Genomic DNA, 17,122 nt, shown 5'->3' with positions numbered 1-17,122 from the left:
ATCGTTGTTTTGAGAGACAAAATATTCCCCCTTTTTTTTTGCTTTTGTATTTGAACGATATTCGCTCCGGAGGGGACATGATGACGACGAAAACAAAAAAAGGCGAGACAATATCCAATCAACGGTGGCCTCGAGACTTGGAGCGGTGGGAAGCTGCCTGGTTCATGAAGGAGAAATATTCTACCGACGGTCTTCTGGCTAGTTATGAGGTTGAGCTGAGCATCGTTGTCGGCGTCGTAATCTGAGCATGGGCCTCCTAACGAAACAGACTCTACGCAGCCATGTTAGTGGCAATAAAAGAGGGGGCTTGCAAAATGGCGGCTAGCAATCCGTCTTGGATTAGTTCTCCTTACACCATGTCGTTTATAGCTTGTTTCTACATCCTTCGTCTCTTCTATTTCCTAATATTTTTTACTGGCCTTCTAATGCAGATATCACCAAATTCAACTTTTCTAGCCTCTAAATCGGATGACTTGACATTGTAGTTCATAAAAGTGCAGCGTGCAAGGGACAGCAAGAATTGGCCATAACAAGTACAACGCTTAGGTAACAAGTCTACGCCCTGGACTAGACACGTCATCTGGTGCCATTGCTCTATCCCACCCGCAAGTCATTGTCGATGGCAACTAGGGACTTTCACCAAGACCCAATACAAGTGATGGCCGAGGGCTCATTCCGTCCTAACCAAACGGTCGAGTGCGTAGTAAAACATTGCCCATCCTGATTACAACTCATACCATAACGGAAAAGAAAAAGAAAACAGAAAAAAGCAAAATACCACTCGATTCCGAGCAACCTGAGTGCGTGATTAGACTGCAACTACCCGATAGAAGCAAAATAAAGCACTCGACTATATGGAAGCGCGCAACACGCCTCCTCTGCGAAGATCGGTCACCCTGGCAACTACAACCTCGACCGTCCTCGGCATTTCCTCATCTCCCCGCAGGCAGCGGCAATCTAGTTATTAGACTGGCTGTTGAGGATGCGCAGGATGGCGAGGAACAGGTTGATGATGTCGAGGTAGAGGCTGATGGCGGCGGCGATCTCCTCCTCGACGTGATGCTTGCGCAGGACGAGCTGGGTGTCGACGAGGATGTAGCCGCTGAAGACGAGGGCGGCAAGGCCGCCGTAGATGAGCTCGCCTGTGCTGCTGTAGGGCATGAAGGCGGCCATGAAGCCGAAGAGGATCAGCCCCCACAGCCCGCCGAACAGGTACGGCATCCAGCTCGTGAAGTCGTACTTGGTCTGGCAGGCGAACGCGGTGAGGAACACGAACACGCCGCCCGTTAGGAGGACGGCGTTGAGCACGATCGACGTCTGGTAGAAGGACACGATCACAGAGATGGTGTACGCCTCGAGCAGCGTGAACCCCGACAGGAAGAGCAGGTTCGTCGGGTACGAGTGCCGCTTCCAGTACGTGAGCAGCATGAAAGCCATGGAACCGAAGAGCTGCGCATTTCCGAGAGTGGTTAGCATTCTTGTCTCTTTCGCACGGGGCCACTGAAGACTGGGGACATGTCGTGTTCAGACAAAACGTACCGAAAGCCACACCATGCCCGGGTGGCTCTGGATCCACGTCTTGTAGCCCGCGCTCATGAAGCTCAGGGCGCTCACGACGCCCGTCACGAGCAGCTGCACCGTCAGGATCGTGTACACCTTGCGAATGAACTGGTGGCGGATGTCGATGGTAGCCTCGGACACGGACCCGCCGAACTGCACGTACACATCGTGTCAGCAATGGTAAATAATGTTATGCCGATTACATGGCGGCGTGAAGCCGGGCCGGATGGGACGGCGCGCCAGAGTGCAAGGAGGGCGGCGGCTTTACTTTGAAGTCGTCGGGCACATTGTCCTCGCTGCTGCGCGGGCCACCGCCGAACAGACGGGCCGCGTCGTCGTCGATTGCGGCAGAGCTGCTCTCGGCCTGGTATGATGGAGGCGGCTGCGCATAGGCGTCCTCTTCGGGGTCGTGCTGTGGAGCAGGCGTGTACTTGGTCGCGCTAGACATGGTGTTGTTGGCTGTGCTGGTTCTGGCGGGCTAAATCGGTTGGTGCTGCCGAGAATGGTCAGTGTCGGTGTCGAGGTTGTCGACTTTGATATCCGTGCGACGGAGACAGGCACTTGAAGGAGCGGCGACTCCTTAGGGTCGAGGTAAGTACCGTAGGTGTTTGGCAATCGAGAGGTGCGGCGACAGTTGAGCTTCTTTCGTTGGGGTATTACCGATGGTGACGACTGTGAGTGGGGAAACAAGGTGGCGTAGTAGTAGTCCACAGCTTGTGAGCAGGTGACAAGGGGAACCTTCCAGAGGCTCGTAGCCACTGAGCTAGGCTGTAGCGGGCGATTCTGGGGGTTGGGGTTAATGCAGGTTGTTTCACCTCGGAGACGCGCCGAGCTTTACGTGCTTCCGTGCCAGGTGGTTGCAGGTGGAACTCGGGTGGCAGTCGCAATACCCCAGACTAGCGAGAGGACCTTGCATAAGTGAGCTGGAGCGTGCCAGTGCCAAATGGGACCCTGAAGTAAACGCGGACTCCAGCGCAGAGTGGGCAGCAAGCAAGCAGCAACAAACGGGGCCACCCACCACACTGGACTGGACGCTCTAATGACAGCAAACTGGAGTTGGTCCTAGATTCTCGACTGCGGATTCCGGATCCCGGACCTCTGACGGCCAGCCCACGAACCCACGAGAACATGAACCACGCACAGCGACGGCCATTCCCGACAGCAGCGACACAGCCAGCGCCAGCGCCATCACAGCCGCTATCGCAGCACCCGAGCCTATCGCCGCAGCTATGACGGCAAACGTAGCAAACGCGAACCGCTTCTCCACCTACACCACGGCCTCGACCGGCTCCGAGACCAGGAACTTGAACAATGGCGACAAGAAGGATCTCTGGAGCTCCATGCTCGACTCGGTCGCCAGCGGCAAGCGCCTGCCCGAGAAGAACCTGCTCGTCCTCGGCGGCACTGTCGATTCTCAGCGCGAGTTCTTTGAATCCCTGTCTACCACAGAGCTCCGCCGCACCCTTGACCGCCAGCCCTCCAAGAAACCCCCCGTTGCCAATAGCTTCGCCCTAGGCTACACATACTACGACGTCCTCGACGCCGACCAGGAAGACACGCTGGCCCGCATCTCGCTCTACACCCTCACGAGCCCCGAGCCAGCTTTCGCCTCCCTCCTAAAGCCCCTCCTCACGCCTCAGTCGATACCAAACACGCTGATCGTCGTCCTCTTGGACTGGTCGCAGCCCTGGAAGTGGATGCGCCAGCTCCGAGAATGGATCCTGCTTTTGAGGACCGTGCTGGTCTCCCTGAGCGACGAGTGCAAGTCGACAATGGAGGAGGCCATGGTGTCGTGGAGAGATCGCGGCCGCGGTGGCGGCACAAACCTTGACGGCACCGCTGTGACGGCGTCAGACGGCGATGTCTCTCTCCCAATAGGCCCGGGCGAGTGGGAGGATGCGCTGGGCCTCCCGCTGTGCTTGGTGTGCCAGAATGTAGGATTGGAACCCTACCCCTGACGTCTAATGTCCTGAGAGTCTAACGTGATCTGTAGGCTGAGAAGATGGAATACTTGGAAAAGACGCAGGGCTGGAAGGAGGAGGAATTCGACGTAGTGTTACAATTCCTACGGACCATCCTCCTAAGACGTACGTCTTCACCTCTCGTCTGCGCCTAGAAACTGGTTGTAATCTCGCTGACAGGCTCTGTAGATGGCGCGTCACTAATATACACGACCCCTTCTTCACCATCCCAGCTCCCTAGCCTCATACACGCCAGCTTAGGGATTCACTCGCTTCTGAAGAAGCACCCGCTCAAACACAATGTCATTGACAGGGACAAGATAGTCGTCCCGCCCAACTGGGACTCGTGGGGCAAGATCCGGGTGCTTAGGGAAGGATTCGACGTTGAGCTTGTCAGCAACGCGTGGGCGCTAGATCTGGACCAGCCTTTCCCCGCGGAGCAGCACGTCAATGGAGTTGTGGCACAAGACGGCCATGCCAGTGAAGCCCAAGAGGACCACGCGGCAGAGGCAGAACCCGAAGGGTCGGTCGTGTCGCTATACGAGTCGGCCGTGCAGGATCCCACAATGGACGCGCTGCAAATAGCAGGGCGCAATACATACTCGACGAAGCTCGAGGTCGAGACATCCTCGACGCAGAACTTTCTGGGTCAGCAGCTCAAGATCCTGGAAGCCTTCCGTCAAAAGAACGACGAGGCGACGCGCGAAGAGTCTCGGTCGAAGCCCTTTAAGAAGGTAGAGGAAGAGGAGTTCAACGGCTACCTGAACCATCCAACATCTGAGCCGCAAGTGCTCGATCAAATCGGTCCCGTGCAGTTCAACATGGGCGGCATCCAGGTCGATGCCGACGACATGGTGAAGCGACTCAAGGTGAGCCTCTCCCCACCTCGGCTTTTATATCACGTATGCGCATGCTGACAGCTGTTTTGCACAGGACCGCCAACACTACGGCTCCTCCCCTGAGCCCACGAGCCCGAGTGGCGAGAGCGGCGTCGAGGACGCGCCGCAGATGGACACGGAAAACCTGCAGGCCTTTTTCACGGGCCTGATGAACAAGAGACCGGGAGGTAGGAATGCCAAATGACCAAGTGTATAATTACCGTCGATATGATGCTCGGCGGGCATCAAGAGCTTGCCACCGTTATGTCCTGGCTCCGAGGCTTGATCCCCGTCCCTCCTAAACCTTATGTGTACAATGTACTTTTTACCACACGTACACCTTGGTTCATGGCACGGAACCGGGTCCTTCCACTACCGTTCTTGTATCACGGTGTACTTTCCCCGATAGACATAGCCGGGGGTGTTACAAAAGACATGAGATATAAAGGGGTAAAAAACGAGCCGCAGCTTAGGCCTGTGGAGTGTGGGGGATAAAAATGAGAATAAGAAAAGAAAGGGTTTGTAGATTAGATACCCCACGTTCTTGCAGATCATTCATCACAGGAATATTGACTATCGTCGTGACATGTCTTGCTGTACCTCCTTGCTCTTTGTTTATCTTATGTTCCCTGGTGGGTGGGTATTCGGTCGGCGAAAGAAAGACGGGGGAAGAGACAAGACGGGAGGCCCGCCGCAGGTTGTCTCCACTTCCAACTGTACCCCGCGCAGGCAATCGGCAAGAAGCACAGGCCAGCTAGCGGTTATCTGTATCCGTAGTTCTGCAATTGGTCCAGGATTTCAGGATTGAGGTGAGTGATTAGGGCAAAACGGAGCGAGGTCCTGAATTGGAACGAAGTACTCTGAAGATACCTTACCTAAAACTAAAAGACTAGTTCACCTACTCTCCTCGTTCTACACTAAAGCTTGGCTAGCTCTACTTTAATAGATTGGTATAGAAGCTGCTAATACCATATTCGCATACACTATACACTCCGTTGGGTGTTTTATGCAAGCTTGTCGGCCTTGAGAGCTCTTCACCGCCAGACGCACCCTCGGACTATGGGAGCCACTGTATCTGGGAAGTGTTCGTTTGGAATCTCGACGATCAAGACAGAAAATTTATTTCTAACTTTTATAAATGAAACTGCCACCCTTCTTCCAGGCCTACAGGGCCACCATTTTGACATACAGACGTCATGTCATCTTTCCCAACTCCAAGACGCGGTCTCCTCGAGGCGATCCACAAATATATGGTATGTAGCAATTTTGCAAGCACGTAACGCCTGATACGAGACCATTAGCAGAGACGCTTTCCAGGACCTCGCGGCGACTCTGCCATGAGATTGCTCCGGCTGATTGAGGCAAGGCACGAGCCCTTTACGCCGTCGGCCGCATCTAAATAGGAGGGTCGCGGGAGCATGTTGGTCTCACCGGCTACGTTTTGAAGATTGCTCTCACGCTGCCAGCGAGGCCTTGTGGCATCTGGGGTTTGGTGGAATTTTGTAAAGAGCGAGAGAGAGAGGCGCTGTTTTGAAGCGTCGTTTTCGGCGGAGCTTTTGAAAATCATTAGGTCGAGATCATTGAGTTCTCGCACAACTTGATTGCTTATCAACCTCCCCCTTCCAGGGCTCAACTTTACCAACTCATCAACAGATTTGATATACATGTTCGCACTAGAACACGATATGACTACTGCCGCACTGCGGATAACATGACAGGCGATATAGTGCTAATTGCCACATTGTCCTGATCAGTAGAAAAGGAAGAACAGAGGAGCTCTATTTATACAAGAGAAAGAACACCGGAGGAGGGGATCTACAGGGCGCACAGGGCCCTCGTGGGCTCCCTCTCAGCCCGTTGGACAGGGGTATTTTCGTCCACGTCACATGCTGTCCAAACAGGGGCCTAACTAGGACGGTCTCCGAATAGTGACCAGATTAAATGTATAAGGCGAGGGCCCTTCGAGCTTTGGTTCCGAAACCTTTGCTGCTCGGAACTGGTTCTTGACCTGAACGGAGTACTCGGCAGATAGTCACAGAACTCGTTCACCATCTTCCTGATCTAGGGGAATCCTGCTCAGCTTGACATCAATACATAATTGGTCAGATATATAGAAAAATTTGCTCTTGAAATGGAAGGAACGTACCTAGGGATGAATATTCCGAGGTGATTGAAAGAAAACTCTTCTAGTAAAGTGCGTTATCTTAGGTACTTAATCTTACTGCCGCCTAGCTTTAGCGCCGCGTGATTAGTATAGTTATACGGCAGCCGCCCCGCACCCCACATCACATCCCGGGCAGCGGCCTAGACCACCTAGCAGGGCATTTGAACTTTGGAGGATTGACAGCTTAGGTTCGGCGGGGCTCCCTCTCATTTCAACGTCACCGTCCCCCGAGCGCGCGCATTGGTTTCCTCCCGTCATCGACTCCCATCGGCCCTAGAACCGGCACCATGATGAGCGCGCGGCTTCAGCAGCAGCAAGACGGGGAAAAGCAGCAGCCGGGACACACGCAGCAGAACCAGCACCAGATAGGCCTGCAGCTACACCTAGAGCAGCAGCCGCCGCAGCAGCCCAACGGCGCTGTGGCCTTCCGCACCGCGCCCACCCCGACCCCGCTACCCGCCTCGTCGGGCATAGCAGCCGCCGCCATGGCCGCCGCGTCTGGCCACCCGGCCTCCTTCCCGTCCCTACGGAACCGCGCCGGCGAGAGCCAGAGCCCCTATGTCCGCCAGCATGCCGATACTCCCGTGCTCTGGCAGTTGCTCGATACCGCCACCCTCGCTCGGGCCACGGGCGAGAACAAGCCCGTCTTTATGCACATTGGCTTTCAGGCCGATCATTGTAGGTTCCTTTGCCTTGCCTTCCTCCTGCCCTTTATATGTCTATGATAAGCACATACTTACTTGCCTTCTCTTCTCGCCCCGTAGACTGCCGTCTTACCACCCAGGACTCTTTCTCCAACCCTACTGTGGCCGCGTTCCTCAACGATGCCTTCATCCCTATTCTTGTCGACCGTGAAGAGCGTCCCGATCTCGACACAATCTACCAGAACTACAGCGAGGCCGTCAACGCTACCGGAGGCTGGCCCCTCAACCTGTTCCTGACCCCCGACCTCTACCCCATCTTTGGCGGCACCTACTGGCCCGGCCCGGGCACCGAGCACAGTCTTGCCGGCGACAGTCTACCCGGAGACGGTGGCGGCGACGAGACGTATAATGACTTTCTCGCCGTCTCGCGCAAGATCCACACCTTCTGGGTGGAGCAAGAGGAACGGTGCCGCCGCGAGGCCTTTGAGATGTTGTCCAAGCTCCAGGACTTTGCCCAGGAGGGCACGTTTGCGGCCGCCCTGACATCCGTCTCCTCCATCCGGCGGCCCATCAGGTTGACGGTGACCGGGCTGGCAGACCAGCAGGACGGCCTGGCTGAGAACGCGGACCTCGATCTTGACCAGCTCGACGAGGCCCTGGACCGCATATCCAAGATGTTCGACCCCGTCGACCTCGGCTTCGGCACGCCCAAGTTCCCCAACCCGGCGCGCCTGTCGTTCCTGCTGCGCCTCGCCCGCTTTCCCGGCGAGGTGCGCGACGTCGTCGGCGACGCCGAGGTCACCAACGCGACGTACATGGCAATCGGCACCCTGCGCCGTATCCGCGACGGCGGCCTGCGCGACCACCTTGGCGCTGGCTTTATGCGATTCAGCGTCACGAGAGGCTGGAGCATGCCGCACTTTGAGAAGATGGTCGGCGAGAACGCCCTGCTGCTGAGCGTCTTTCTCGACGCCTGGCTCGGCCAGCACCACGATGCCGGGAGCAAGGTCCTGTCAAAGGACGACGAGTTTGCCGACATCGTCTTCGAGCTGGCCGATTACCTTACCAGCCCCCTGATAAGCCAGTCTGCCGGCGGCGGTTTCGTCACGAGCGAAGCGGCGGACTCCTTCTACCGCCGCGGCGACGGCCACATGCGCGAGGGTGCCTACTATCTCTGGACGCGGCGAGAGTTTGACAACGTTGTTACCCAGGGCTCGAGCGACGAGCAGCTCGCTAGCTTGGTGGCTGCGGCATACTGGGACGTTCAGGAGGACGGGAATGTGCCCCGCGACCAGGACCTGTTCGACGAGTTCATCAACCAGAATGTGCTCTCGACCGACAAGGACGTGGGCGAACTGTCCCGGCAGTTCGGTATCCCCGTCTCGGAAGTCAAGCGCATCGTCGCTGCGGCCCGGGAGCGGCTGCGCGCTCATCGCGAGAAGGAGCGGGTCCGCCCTGCCCGCGACGAGAAGGTGGTCGTCTGCACCAACGGCATGGTGATCTCGGCCCTAGCCCGCACTGCCGCGGCGGTCAAGTCCGTCGACCCCGAGAAGGCATCGTCATATCTCCAGGCCGCGAGAGAGGCTGCCGCGTTTATCAGAGACAACTTGCTGCTTGGCACGGGCGACGAGAAGCTGCTCCGTCGCTTCTTCTTTGAGGAGCCGAGCCACACCCTCGCGTTCGCAGACGACTATGCCTTTTTGATCGAGGGGCTGTTGGACTTGTACGAGGCGACGCTCGAGAAGGAGTGGCTGGCATGTGCGAAGGAGCTGCAAGGTAAGCAGACAGTTTTTTTTTTTCCTCTAGAGAAGGCCACATATGTGCTTGGTGCTGACAGAACCTAGACACTCAGACTCGGCTCTTTTACGACTCTCCCGAGTATACGCCAGACCTGGCGTCGCCTCCCCGTCACTCGGGGTCCGGCGGTTTCTACTCTACCGAGGCCGAGACGCAGAGACACACGATCCTCCGGCTCAAGAGCGGCATGGACAAGTCGCAACCGTCAACCAACGCCGTTGCCGCGTCTAACCTGTTCAGACTCGGCGCGCTCGTCGACGAGAGTTCCTACATCTTGCTAGCCAAGGAGACAATCAACGCGTTCGAGGCCGAAGTCTTGCAGTACCCGTGGCTGTTTGTCAGTCTCTTGACGGGCGTGGTGGCGGCCCGTCTCGGTGTAAAGAAGGTCCACGTCACGATTGGCGGCGGCGGTAATAACGACAGCCGTCTTGTCGACTACTATACGTCCCCGCGTGGCGAGACACGAGCACTTGTTGTGAGCTCGGCCGGAGCTGAGGCGGAAGCTGGGGTCAAGAGCGAAGAGGTCGAGGCCCAGGTGGCAGAGGCCAGCTCGGAACTGCAGGAGCTGAAGCTGGTGTCGGAAGAGGGCAGTCCTAAAGACACGGGTGCCGGAGAAAAGGCTGCTACCGAGCACGCTAGTGAGCCCGCTGCCGGAGATCCGGCTGGAGTGTCCGCTCCGGAAGTAGTAGAGAAGCCGGTGGAAGTACAAAAGCTAGATGTCGAGTAGAGTAAGGCATCCCCGGGGTTTGAGGAGAAGGATACGGAGAAAGCAAAGGACGAGCCCTCCTCGGCCAGCAAGGCAGAGGAGAAAAGTTCATGACACGACCTTATGCGCCACGAGACAATGACGGTCGTACACGAATGGACAGGCAAGAGGAACGAAGGGAGGAAAGGACAAATGGACGGAACGGAACACCACATGCGGAGGGGATACGATGATGATACCAAGGGGCTCTCGGTTTTTTTCCCCCCCCTTTCTGCCTTCCTCCATCCTACTCCTCAGAACAAGGCTAATACCTAGATAAATTCCTTACTGCTCTTTTCTCGGCGCCATGATACCAGATCTCATTCTCTTCTCTCTTGGGGGTGTTTTTTTCTCTATCAGTGTTTATATGTGTGACGAGTTTATATATGTGGCGAGTTTTTCCTCTCTATATATATTGCTTTGTTATTGGGCCTCAGTACAGTGGCGGTGCGGAGAGGGTTGTTCTGTGACGTGTATATTTTGCGGATTCTTTTCTTTCTTCCTGGGCGCATGTATCATGAGCTCTTATATATAAACTCCTAAGTAGAACGGAAGATTGCTTTGTTAGGTCAATTCTTGGCTGTAATTACATCGAGGGCTAGAGCTAGCTAATTAGAACGCCAGTGGGATCTACTAAATAAAGTGGCGTGTTGAATGGCTATTAGGTGCTGTTCCTACCGGGAAACAGCTACCAACCTTCGGCATCGAGGCATGGTTGTAAATAAACGGGCAATCAATCATCAGCGGATGTAGGTATTTAATTATATGTGTTAGCCCCTGTCAGAACAGTACCGTTTCCTATTCAATTGTTTGATTTTTTTTCCTATACCGCGGCAAATGTTGAATTGTGTTAATTCTAGACCTAGGCTTTATCCATTTATTCCCTGTTGGTAATAATCCAATTAACTGTGGATGTCGCTCCTCGAGCAGACGAAATATCATATCACATGTTGTTGACCCCCTTCTCGGTTATTATTTACATACTAGGTGAATGTTACTCCATGTTGCGACTATTGTTAGTAGACGCTGTTCTGGGTCGGTAATTATAGTACCTGGTCGATGGTGAATGGATCTCGTCCTTCTACTAAAACCCATATTTACCTAGCTAGGCGGGCATCTAGATATTAGTGCAATGTAGTGTAACCTGTGTTTCAGAGGGGTAGTATACTTGAGTATTACGGCCTCCTGCTGGGAATATATTTTGCTAGTTGTGTTTGTCGCGATGTTCTTTTTATTCCCTTCTCTGGTCCCTTGGTTGGTTTGGCTTTCCTATCCCTTCTATCGTCCTATGCTTGGTTTCAAACGACTCTTTCGACCACGGGGCTGTGAATCATGGTGCTGCACGAACGAGCTCGATTGCCTCATAAAAATTGGATGTTTGGTCCTCAAGCGTTACCTATAGAATGGTTGAAGAAAACAGAAGCTGGCTTGCCGTGTCGAGACATCTTGACAAGCATCATTCGAACTTCTTTGTGCTGCTGCGCTTGTTTGTCCATCTCAACCCTATCACGGGGGTTCCCGTGCGTTTCGAAACCGAATGCCCGCTCCACCAGACTCGGCGTGACTTTACTTTATTTTGCGGACCTTACGAGATGTTTTTTTTTTTGCCGACGGCTGGCCTACCGAGATGGGAAGATACTCGCCCGTTCGCCTAGAACATTATCATGCACGAGTAGCATGAGACTAGGTTCCTGAACTACGAGTTTGAGATCTACGATTCCTAGGCTCTCAACGAGAATGACTGGTGGCACCGAGAGTGCCGATCGCCAGCATACCATGAGGATGGGATCTTGCTGACACCATCGGAGATATCTTTGTGCTCCAAGCTCAGAGGTTTAAGGGTCGGGCGCCTGATAATTGTTATAGCTTGAAGCTACCGGGTTTCACCCGACATGTCCTGCCAGAGCTTAACCCTCGCCACATTCCTATCCCGAAACAGGACAGATTTGTTCCGCTTATGCCATCTCCGCAACGTTAGCGACAGCTGGACCATTCAGCGGTCATAGGGTTAGGGAGTTGGGTTTCGATAAGTTCATGGTTTAACTCGAGCCGGCGAGTGCCAGAAGTTTGTTGTCGGAGAAAGAGCTGTTTCCACTTTTTAACCTTGGGTTTGTTGAGACCACGGCACCGCAACCTATTTGAGTCACGGCGTTACGGTTGCGAGAGAGCCTAATTCGTAGTGGAGCGGCTGTTTCGGAGAAAGCAAACTGGCACTCTACATATCTGACGGCGTCCTTTCCCTCTGTTTCCCATCTCGCCAGACAAACACCCATCTCTTCACACCTTGACTCACAGTCTCGCACCAGGACCAGCCTACACACTCTTTTCTGCCTACCCACGCAGCTAACAGCTTTCTACACTCTAAAACTCACTCGAGTAGAGCATAACCTCTGGCTCACGCGCGCACGTCAGACGCCGTTTGACGGCCTCTACCGCACACCAACCACCACCCACCACCCACCACACGTTCCCAGCTCCGGCATCCTCGCCCAAGCAATATAAAAAAGGTCGCGAGTAGTGCATCGGCAGGCCTCACGTCTTCTCAGAAGGGAGGACGCATACCGCCTGATAGAAACCAGCCAGCTACCGACAGACCTCGACTACTCGCCCACCCGCACCCGCACCCTCTTTCGCACCTCTATTCGCAACTTCACTTACACCCTCGCCAGCACCCGCACCCTCACCCTCACCCTCACCGGTACCCATCCGACCAACACCCGCACCCGCACCCACCCGCACCCACCCACGCCCAGACCCAACCGCCTCTCTCTCTTGTTCCCCTGCAAAAAAGCAAAATGGAGTTCACCAACGAGTCCGCCCCTGCCTTCTCTCCCGCGGCCCAGGCCTCACGCTGGGCTGCCCCTGCTGCCCCTGGTTTTGATCGCGCCGCCATGGGCCACAGTGTGGACGAGACAGCGCGCTCTTCCCCCCCCGCTGCGTCCGAGCAGCAGCAGTGGCAGCGGAACCGGCAGTGGCGACGGAATCGGCAGCAGCGGCAGCAGCTGTACCTGCGTCAGCAGCAATGGGTGCAACAACTGGGACAGCAGCAGCGGCAGGTGGCGCAACTGGCGCGGGTGGCGCAACTGGAGCAGCAGCTGGCGCACAAGCTGCAGCAGCAACAGCGCGACCAGGAGCTGCTGGCGCAGCTGCACGGGCAGCGGCAGCGGCGGCTACGGCAGATGTACCAGAAGGCGCAGCAGCACAGGCAACGGCGGCAACAACGGAACGAAAACCAGCAGCTGCAGCAGCACATCGTGCAGCTCCGGACGCAGACCCGGCATCAGGAACAGCAACAACAGCAGCCGCCACAGCAGCACCCGCACTCGGCCCGCGAAGCGCTAGCCATGGCGCATGGTGACGCAGCCCTCGCCCTGCAGCTGCTCGACGGCCGCATCGACGCGCTGAGCCTAACCCTCGGCGACGCGCTGGAGGAGACGTGGCGGGCGGCCCGGCGGGAGGCGGCGCTGCGGCGGGCGCTGGAGGGCGCTGTGGAGCAGATGTTTGTGCAGGCCGAGAAGGTCGCCGAGCTCAGGGGCACTGTGGCGCACTTGCACGGTGCTGTGGACGCCGCGCTGCAGTGCGTTGCTGTACAGGACGAGAAGCTCGGCGTCTTAGGTGAGGCTGAGGATGCTTTGCAGGCGGCGGTTTTGAGCGAGGAAGGGGAAGAGGAAGTGTCAGAGGGTGAGTCTGGCTCCGAGTCTGGGTCTGGCGACGAGTGTGATTCTGGGTCTGAGTCTGGGTCGGATTCGGACGTCGGCTCTAATTCTGGTTCTGGTTCCGAGTCTGGTTCCGGATCCGAGTCTGGCTCTGACGATGATTCCGAGTCTGGCTCTGACGATGATTCCGAGTCTGGCTCCAAGTCCGAGTCTGAATCTGGCCCCGACGCCGACACCCTCTCGTTCCTCTTCTGCAACTGCCCCGTATGCGTGGAAACTTTTGGCCCCTCGGGTGACTGCCCCGTATGCGTGGAACACTTTGGCCCCTCGGGTGGTGAGCAAGTCATCGTCAAAGAAGAAGAAGAAGACGGAGACGAAGAAGGGGCCGCCGCACTATCCCCCCACACGGACAGTGAGGGCGACGCAGACAGCTTCGAGAGCAGGGGGAGCAGTGACGACGAGGAAGTGGGTGCATCGCTAGACCCCGGCAGCGACAGCGACGAATACATCGCCGTCAGTGGAGAGGGCAGCTCCAACGGCAGCTCCGACGACTGGGAGATGCTCTGATCGCCCTCCCTCGCTACCCAGAGGCACCCGTGCACGCCGGCCGGGGGACGCAAAAAGAACAACACGGCTTGTCCTGTCCTGTCCACGCAGCTAAACGACAATCTGGTCACACACCCCCCGACGCACGCACTATGCTCGGAGGCGCATCGACTCGGCGATACCACGCCTCGGAGGCTTAGTTTGACGCCTCTGGCGCGTGGCGATATGTCTGGATAAGAGATAGACCAGCGTTGGTATTTTCTTTTCTTTTCCACAGTCTTTTTCGCATATCTTCTTTTCCCTTGTTATTTCTAGACAGCGAGGCATGGCGGCATGGCGGGCATGGCGGCATAGCGGGCATGGCATGCGGATTTGATTGAGCCCCAATGGGGAGGTAATATCTAGCGAGTTGTCTTTTGCATTTGCTGTCTTGGTTTTGGGACCTGGTGGGATTTTTTTGGATTTTTGGATTTTTGGATTTTTGGATTTTGGGATTCTTTTTTGGCAAGGCTCTGGATATTATTCAAGACGCACATGCACATGGGAAAGGCGTCGAAGAAAAAAAGTGCTAGAAAAGGGGGAAGAAAAAAGGGCAGGGTGGTTGATAGTGGGAACTGGACCTGATATTGGGTATGAAATAGATACCTAGATATAATTAATGAACATGTGTTTCAATAACTTTGCTAACGGCGTGGAGAAAATTCGAAAGAAAATAACCTTTAAATAGTATTAACGGCTAATCATCGAAACGGCTCGCCGTTAGACGTTATCCGTTATCCGTCAACCGTTCACAGTCACCCGTTGAATCGTTGAACCGCTGAACCTATAGCCAAAGCTAACTACACAAGCCACCGTAAACGCATAGAGCCATTCTCAGAAGAGCTAAACATAACCTCACCCTCCCCCCTGACCCTGGCCAAGCCCGCCGCTCCCATGACCGAGGTTCAAATCCTGATATGTCCGCTGCAGCAGGCCGTCGGAAGGGCTCTGCGGGCTGACACTCCTCTGGAACTGTGGCGGCGGGTATCCCATGTGGCCGCCCGGGGTCGGCGTCGGCAGGGGAGGCGACGGCTGGCCGAGCGACATTTCACGGCTGCTGCTGCCGCTGCCACCATTGAACGACCCAAAGTCGGTTAGCGCAAACGACACGCCGCCGCCGCTCCCGTTCCCGCCCAGACCCAAGTCGCTCGGGATCGAGTACGGCCTCGCCGTGCTGGGAATTGGGCTTGGAATGACGTGCTGCTGCTGCTGCTGCTGGTAGTCGGCACCCAGCTCGGCCGGCCCGTTCATCTGCGGCACGGACAGCGGCTGCATCGTCGAGCCCATGGCGTCGTACTTGACATCGGAGCTGCTGTACCCCGGCAGCTCCGAGTGGTGGCTGATGGCTCTTTGGTGCCGCCTGGCTTCGTCATCGCTGCTGCCGCCGCTGCGCTTTCGGCGGAATAGGAGAAACAGACCGGTGGCCGTGGCGAGGAGCCCCAGGAATTCCAGCGTCGCGCCGACTGACGCCCCTATTACCACGGACTTGCTGGTCCCTGGCGACTCGCTGCCGACGCTGGGACTTGGACTTGGGGTTGGCGATGTGCCGTTCGTGGCGTTGGCGAGGACATAGGTCGGCGTGTAGGCCGGACGTTGCAGCGTCGGGTTGAAGACGTACTGCAGGTACAAGTCGCTCCAGACTTTCGGGCTGGTGATGTATGCGCCACCGTCGGGCGTGCCGCCGATGGCGTCGACGACCTTGCTGGGCACGGGCGCGGCGCGGGCGGCGCCGTCGGCATCGAAGACGCCCGTATAGTTCTGCAACGCCAGCGAGTAGATTTCTGCCGGCATGTGCTCGGAACACGTGGCCACGTCGCCGCCCTCGGGCTTGGTCTTCATACCGCCGACGACCAGCAGGTTCTCGCCGACGGCGTGGCACGTGTGCCCGTAGATGCCGTCCTGGCGTGAGTGTAGCAGCGTCCACTGGAAGGTCGGCACCGTCAACACCCAGATCTCCTCGGTCGTGATGTAGCTCGCGTACGTGTCCACGCCCGCCACCATGTAGATGTTGAACGACGACTTGTCCTTGGCCGCCACCGCCACGGCGCAGATGTCGGACCGTCCACTCGGGATCCCGTCTGCCAGCCCAAACGTCTGCTGTCGGAACCAGAAGCCGCTTTCGATGTCGTAGATGTCGACGTACGACAGGGGGATCTAACCCACAGTCAGCAAGCCATTAAATAACTGTCATTGTCTGTCGAGGCAGGGGGCGACGGACATTGGTGTTCCCGGCGTTGGCGTTTGCAATGGCCCTTCCATAAGGGGTCGGGTTCGAGGCCGTCTGCCCGCCGATCTGTACGAGAACGCCGTACTTGCCAACCGCGAGGTGTACCATGGCGCCATTCATGCGCGGGCCAAGATCCTCTCCGTCCATTTGCTGCGGCACCGAGATGTTGGTCAGCGTGGGCTTGGCGACGTCGCCGCCCGTGTCGAGCGACAGCATCCCCTCGAGAACTGGGCAATCAATACATGCGTCAGCCTGCTAGTGTCGTGTAAGCCGTGATAAGCCGTCAAACCCCGGCAACCTAGAACTCACACTTGAACTCAGATGACGCCGTGAAGCCTGTGTATTCCTGGTCCGAGCGCTGCTGCACGTAGCCCTCAAAGATGAAGCTCCTGTTGAGAGAGGGCACGTCGCAGCTCGCCGCGGCGCCCGGCCGCTGCACCTTGGCGCCCGTGTCTACCAGCGCGAGGTCATCGGCCTCGGACCACGTCTGGGCGTCGATGTCGAACTCCCAGACAGCAGCCAGCGGAATCTGGGTCAGGTTCTTGTAGCCAGGATCGTTGACATTATTGAAAGAGAACCAGCCGCCGAGCTGGTAGATCTTGCGCGTGGCCGGCGAGAACCACAGCACGTGCTCAATAAGTGAGCTGGGCACGTCGGGCCCCTTGTGGATGGACGAGTACGGGAAGCTGTCCTGGTTGGTGAAGTTCTTGGAGAGGTCGAGCACGACGAGGTTGTTGTCTAGCGAGACAGGCAAGCAGGGTTAGTGACAGTCGCAAGTCAAAAGGTCGAGGCATCGCGGCGCGACGCATGTTATTGCTGGCGACGGACTCATTCCCTTGATAAACGCCCCCGCCGGCGTGTTGCTGAAGGAGCCATTGGCCCGCGGCACATACGTGTTCCCACCG

The 17,122-nt window shown here is 56.6% G+C and overlaps 6 protein-coding genes across 6 annotated transcripts; 4 read left to right on the top strand and 2 right to left on the bottom strand.

Annotated features, from left to right (window-relative positions):
* Positions 1-957: 957 nt before the first annotated feature.
* Positions 958-2,008, bottom strand: B0T26DRAFT_675676 (transmembrane BAX inhibitor domain-containing protein-containing protein 4; the record flags this gene model as incomplete). Its single annotated transcript, XM_060439866.1, has 3 exons — positions 958-1,449; positions 1,540-1,713; positions 1,829-2,008. 3 exons carry the CDS (start codon positions 2,006-2,008, stop codon positions 958-960), a joined length of 846 nt encoding a protein of 281 aa, XP_060296147.1.
* A 781-nt stretch (positions 2,009-2,789) lies between these two features.
* Positions 2,790-4,604, top strand: B0T26DRAFT_740782 (dynein light intermediate chain-domain-containing protein; the record flags this gene model as incomplete). Its single annotated transcript, XM_060443884.1, has 4 exons — positions 2,790-3,494; positions 3,554-3,647; positions 3,711-4,390; positions 4,455-4,604. 4 exons carry the CDS (start codon positions 2,790-2,792, stop codon positions 4,602-4,604), a joined length of 1,629 nt encoding a protein of 542 aa, XP_060296146.1.
* A 2,444-nt stretch (positions 4,605-7,048) lies between these two features.
* Positions 7,049-9,731, top strand: B0T26DRAFT_647100 (uncharacterized protein; the record flags this gene model as incomplete). The annotated part of the gene is made up of 3 exons (XM_060437872.1): positions 7,049-7,241; positions 7,328-8,983; positions 9,052-9,731. 3 exons carry the CDS (start codon positions 7,049-7,051, stop codon positions 9,729-9,731), a joined length of 2,529 nt encoding a protein of 842 aa, XP_060296145.1.
* A 163-nt stretch (positions 9,732-9,894) lies between these two features.
* B0T26DRAFT_294791 (uncharacterized protein) lies at positions 9,895-10,333 on the top strand. The gene has a single exon (XM_060434205.1). The coding sequence runs from the start codon at positions 10,057-10,059 to the stop codon at positions 10,282-10,284; it is 228 nt and encodes a 75-aa protein (XP_060296144.1). The 5' UTR covers positions 9,895-10,056; the 3' UTR covers positions 10,285-10,333.
* Positions 10,334-12,544: 2,211 nt separating this feature from the next.
* On the top strand, positions 12,545-14,056 carry B0T26DRAFT_775671 (uncharacterized protein; the record flags this gene model as incomplete). The annotated part of the gene is made up of 1 exon (XM_060446602.1): positions 12,545-14,056. The coding sequence occupies one exon, from the start codon at positions 12,545-12,547 to the stop codon at positions 13,970-13,972; it is 1,428 nt and encodes a 475-aa protein (XP_060296143.1). The 3' UTR covers positions 13,973-14,056.
* A 789-nt stretch (positions 14,057-14,845) lies between these two features.
* B0T26DRAFT_648075 (uncharacterized protein) lies at positions 14,846-16,956 on the bottom strand (the record flags this gene model as incomplete). The annotated part of the gene is made up of 3 exons (XM_060437973.1): positions 14,846-16,144; positions 16,209-16,444; positions 16,527-16,956. Coding segments are annotated over 3 exons (1,965 nt in total), but the record flags the coding sequence as incomplete, so codon positions are not given.
* Positions 16,957-17,122: the final 166 nt, after the last annotated feature.

The sequence above is a fragment of the Lasiosphaeria miniovina genome (assembly GCF_030549165.1).
Source record: "Lasiosphaeria miniovina strain SMH2392-1A chromosome Unknown B0T26scaffold_4, whole genome shotgun sequence".
Classification (NCBI taxonomy): domain Eukaryota; kingdom Fungi; phylum Ascomycota; class Sordariomycetes; order Sordariales; family Lasiosphaeriaceae; genus Lasiosphaeria; species Lasiosphaeria miniovina.
This window is presented reverse-complemented; position numbering and strand designations above follow the sequence as displayed.

Bases quoted from the DNA above. Each gene is read 5' to 3' on its own strand.
- B0T26DRAFT_294791 (XM_060434205.1), top strand. From the start codon at position 10,057: ATGATACCAGATCTCATTCTCTTCTCTCTTGGGGGTGTTTTTTTCTCT.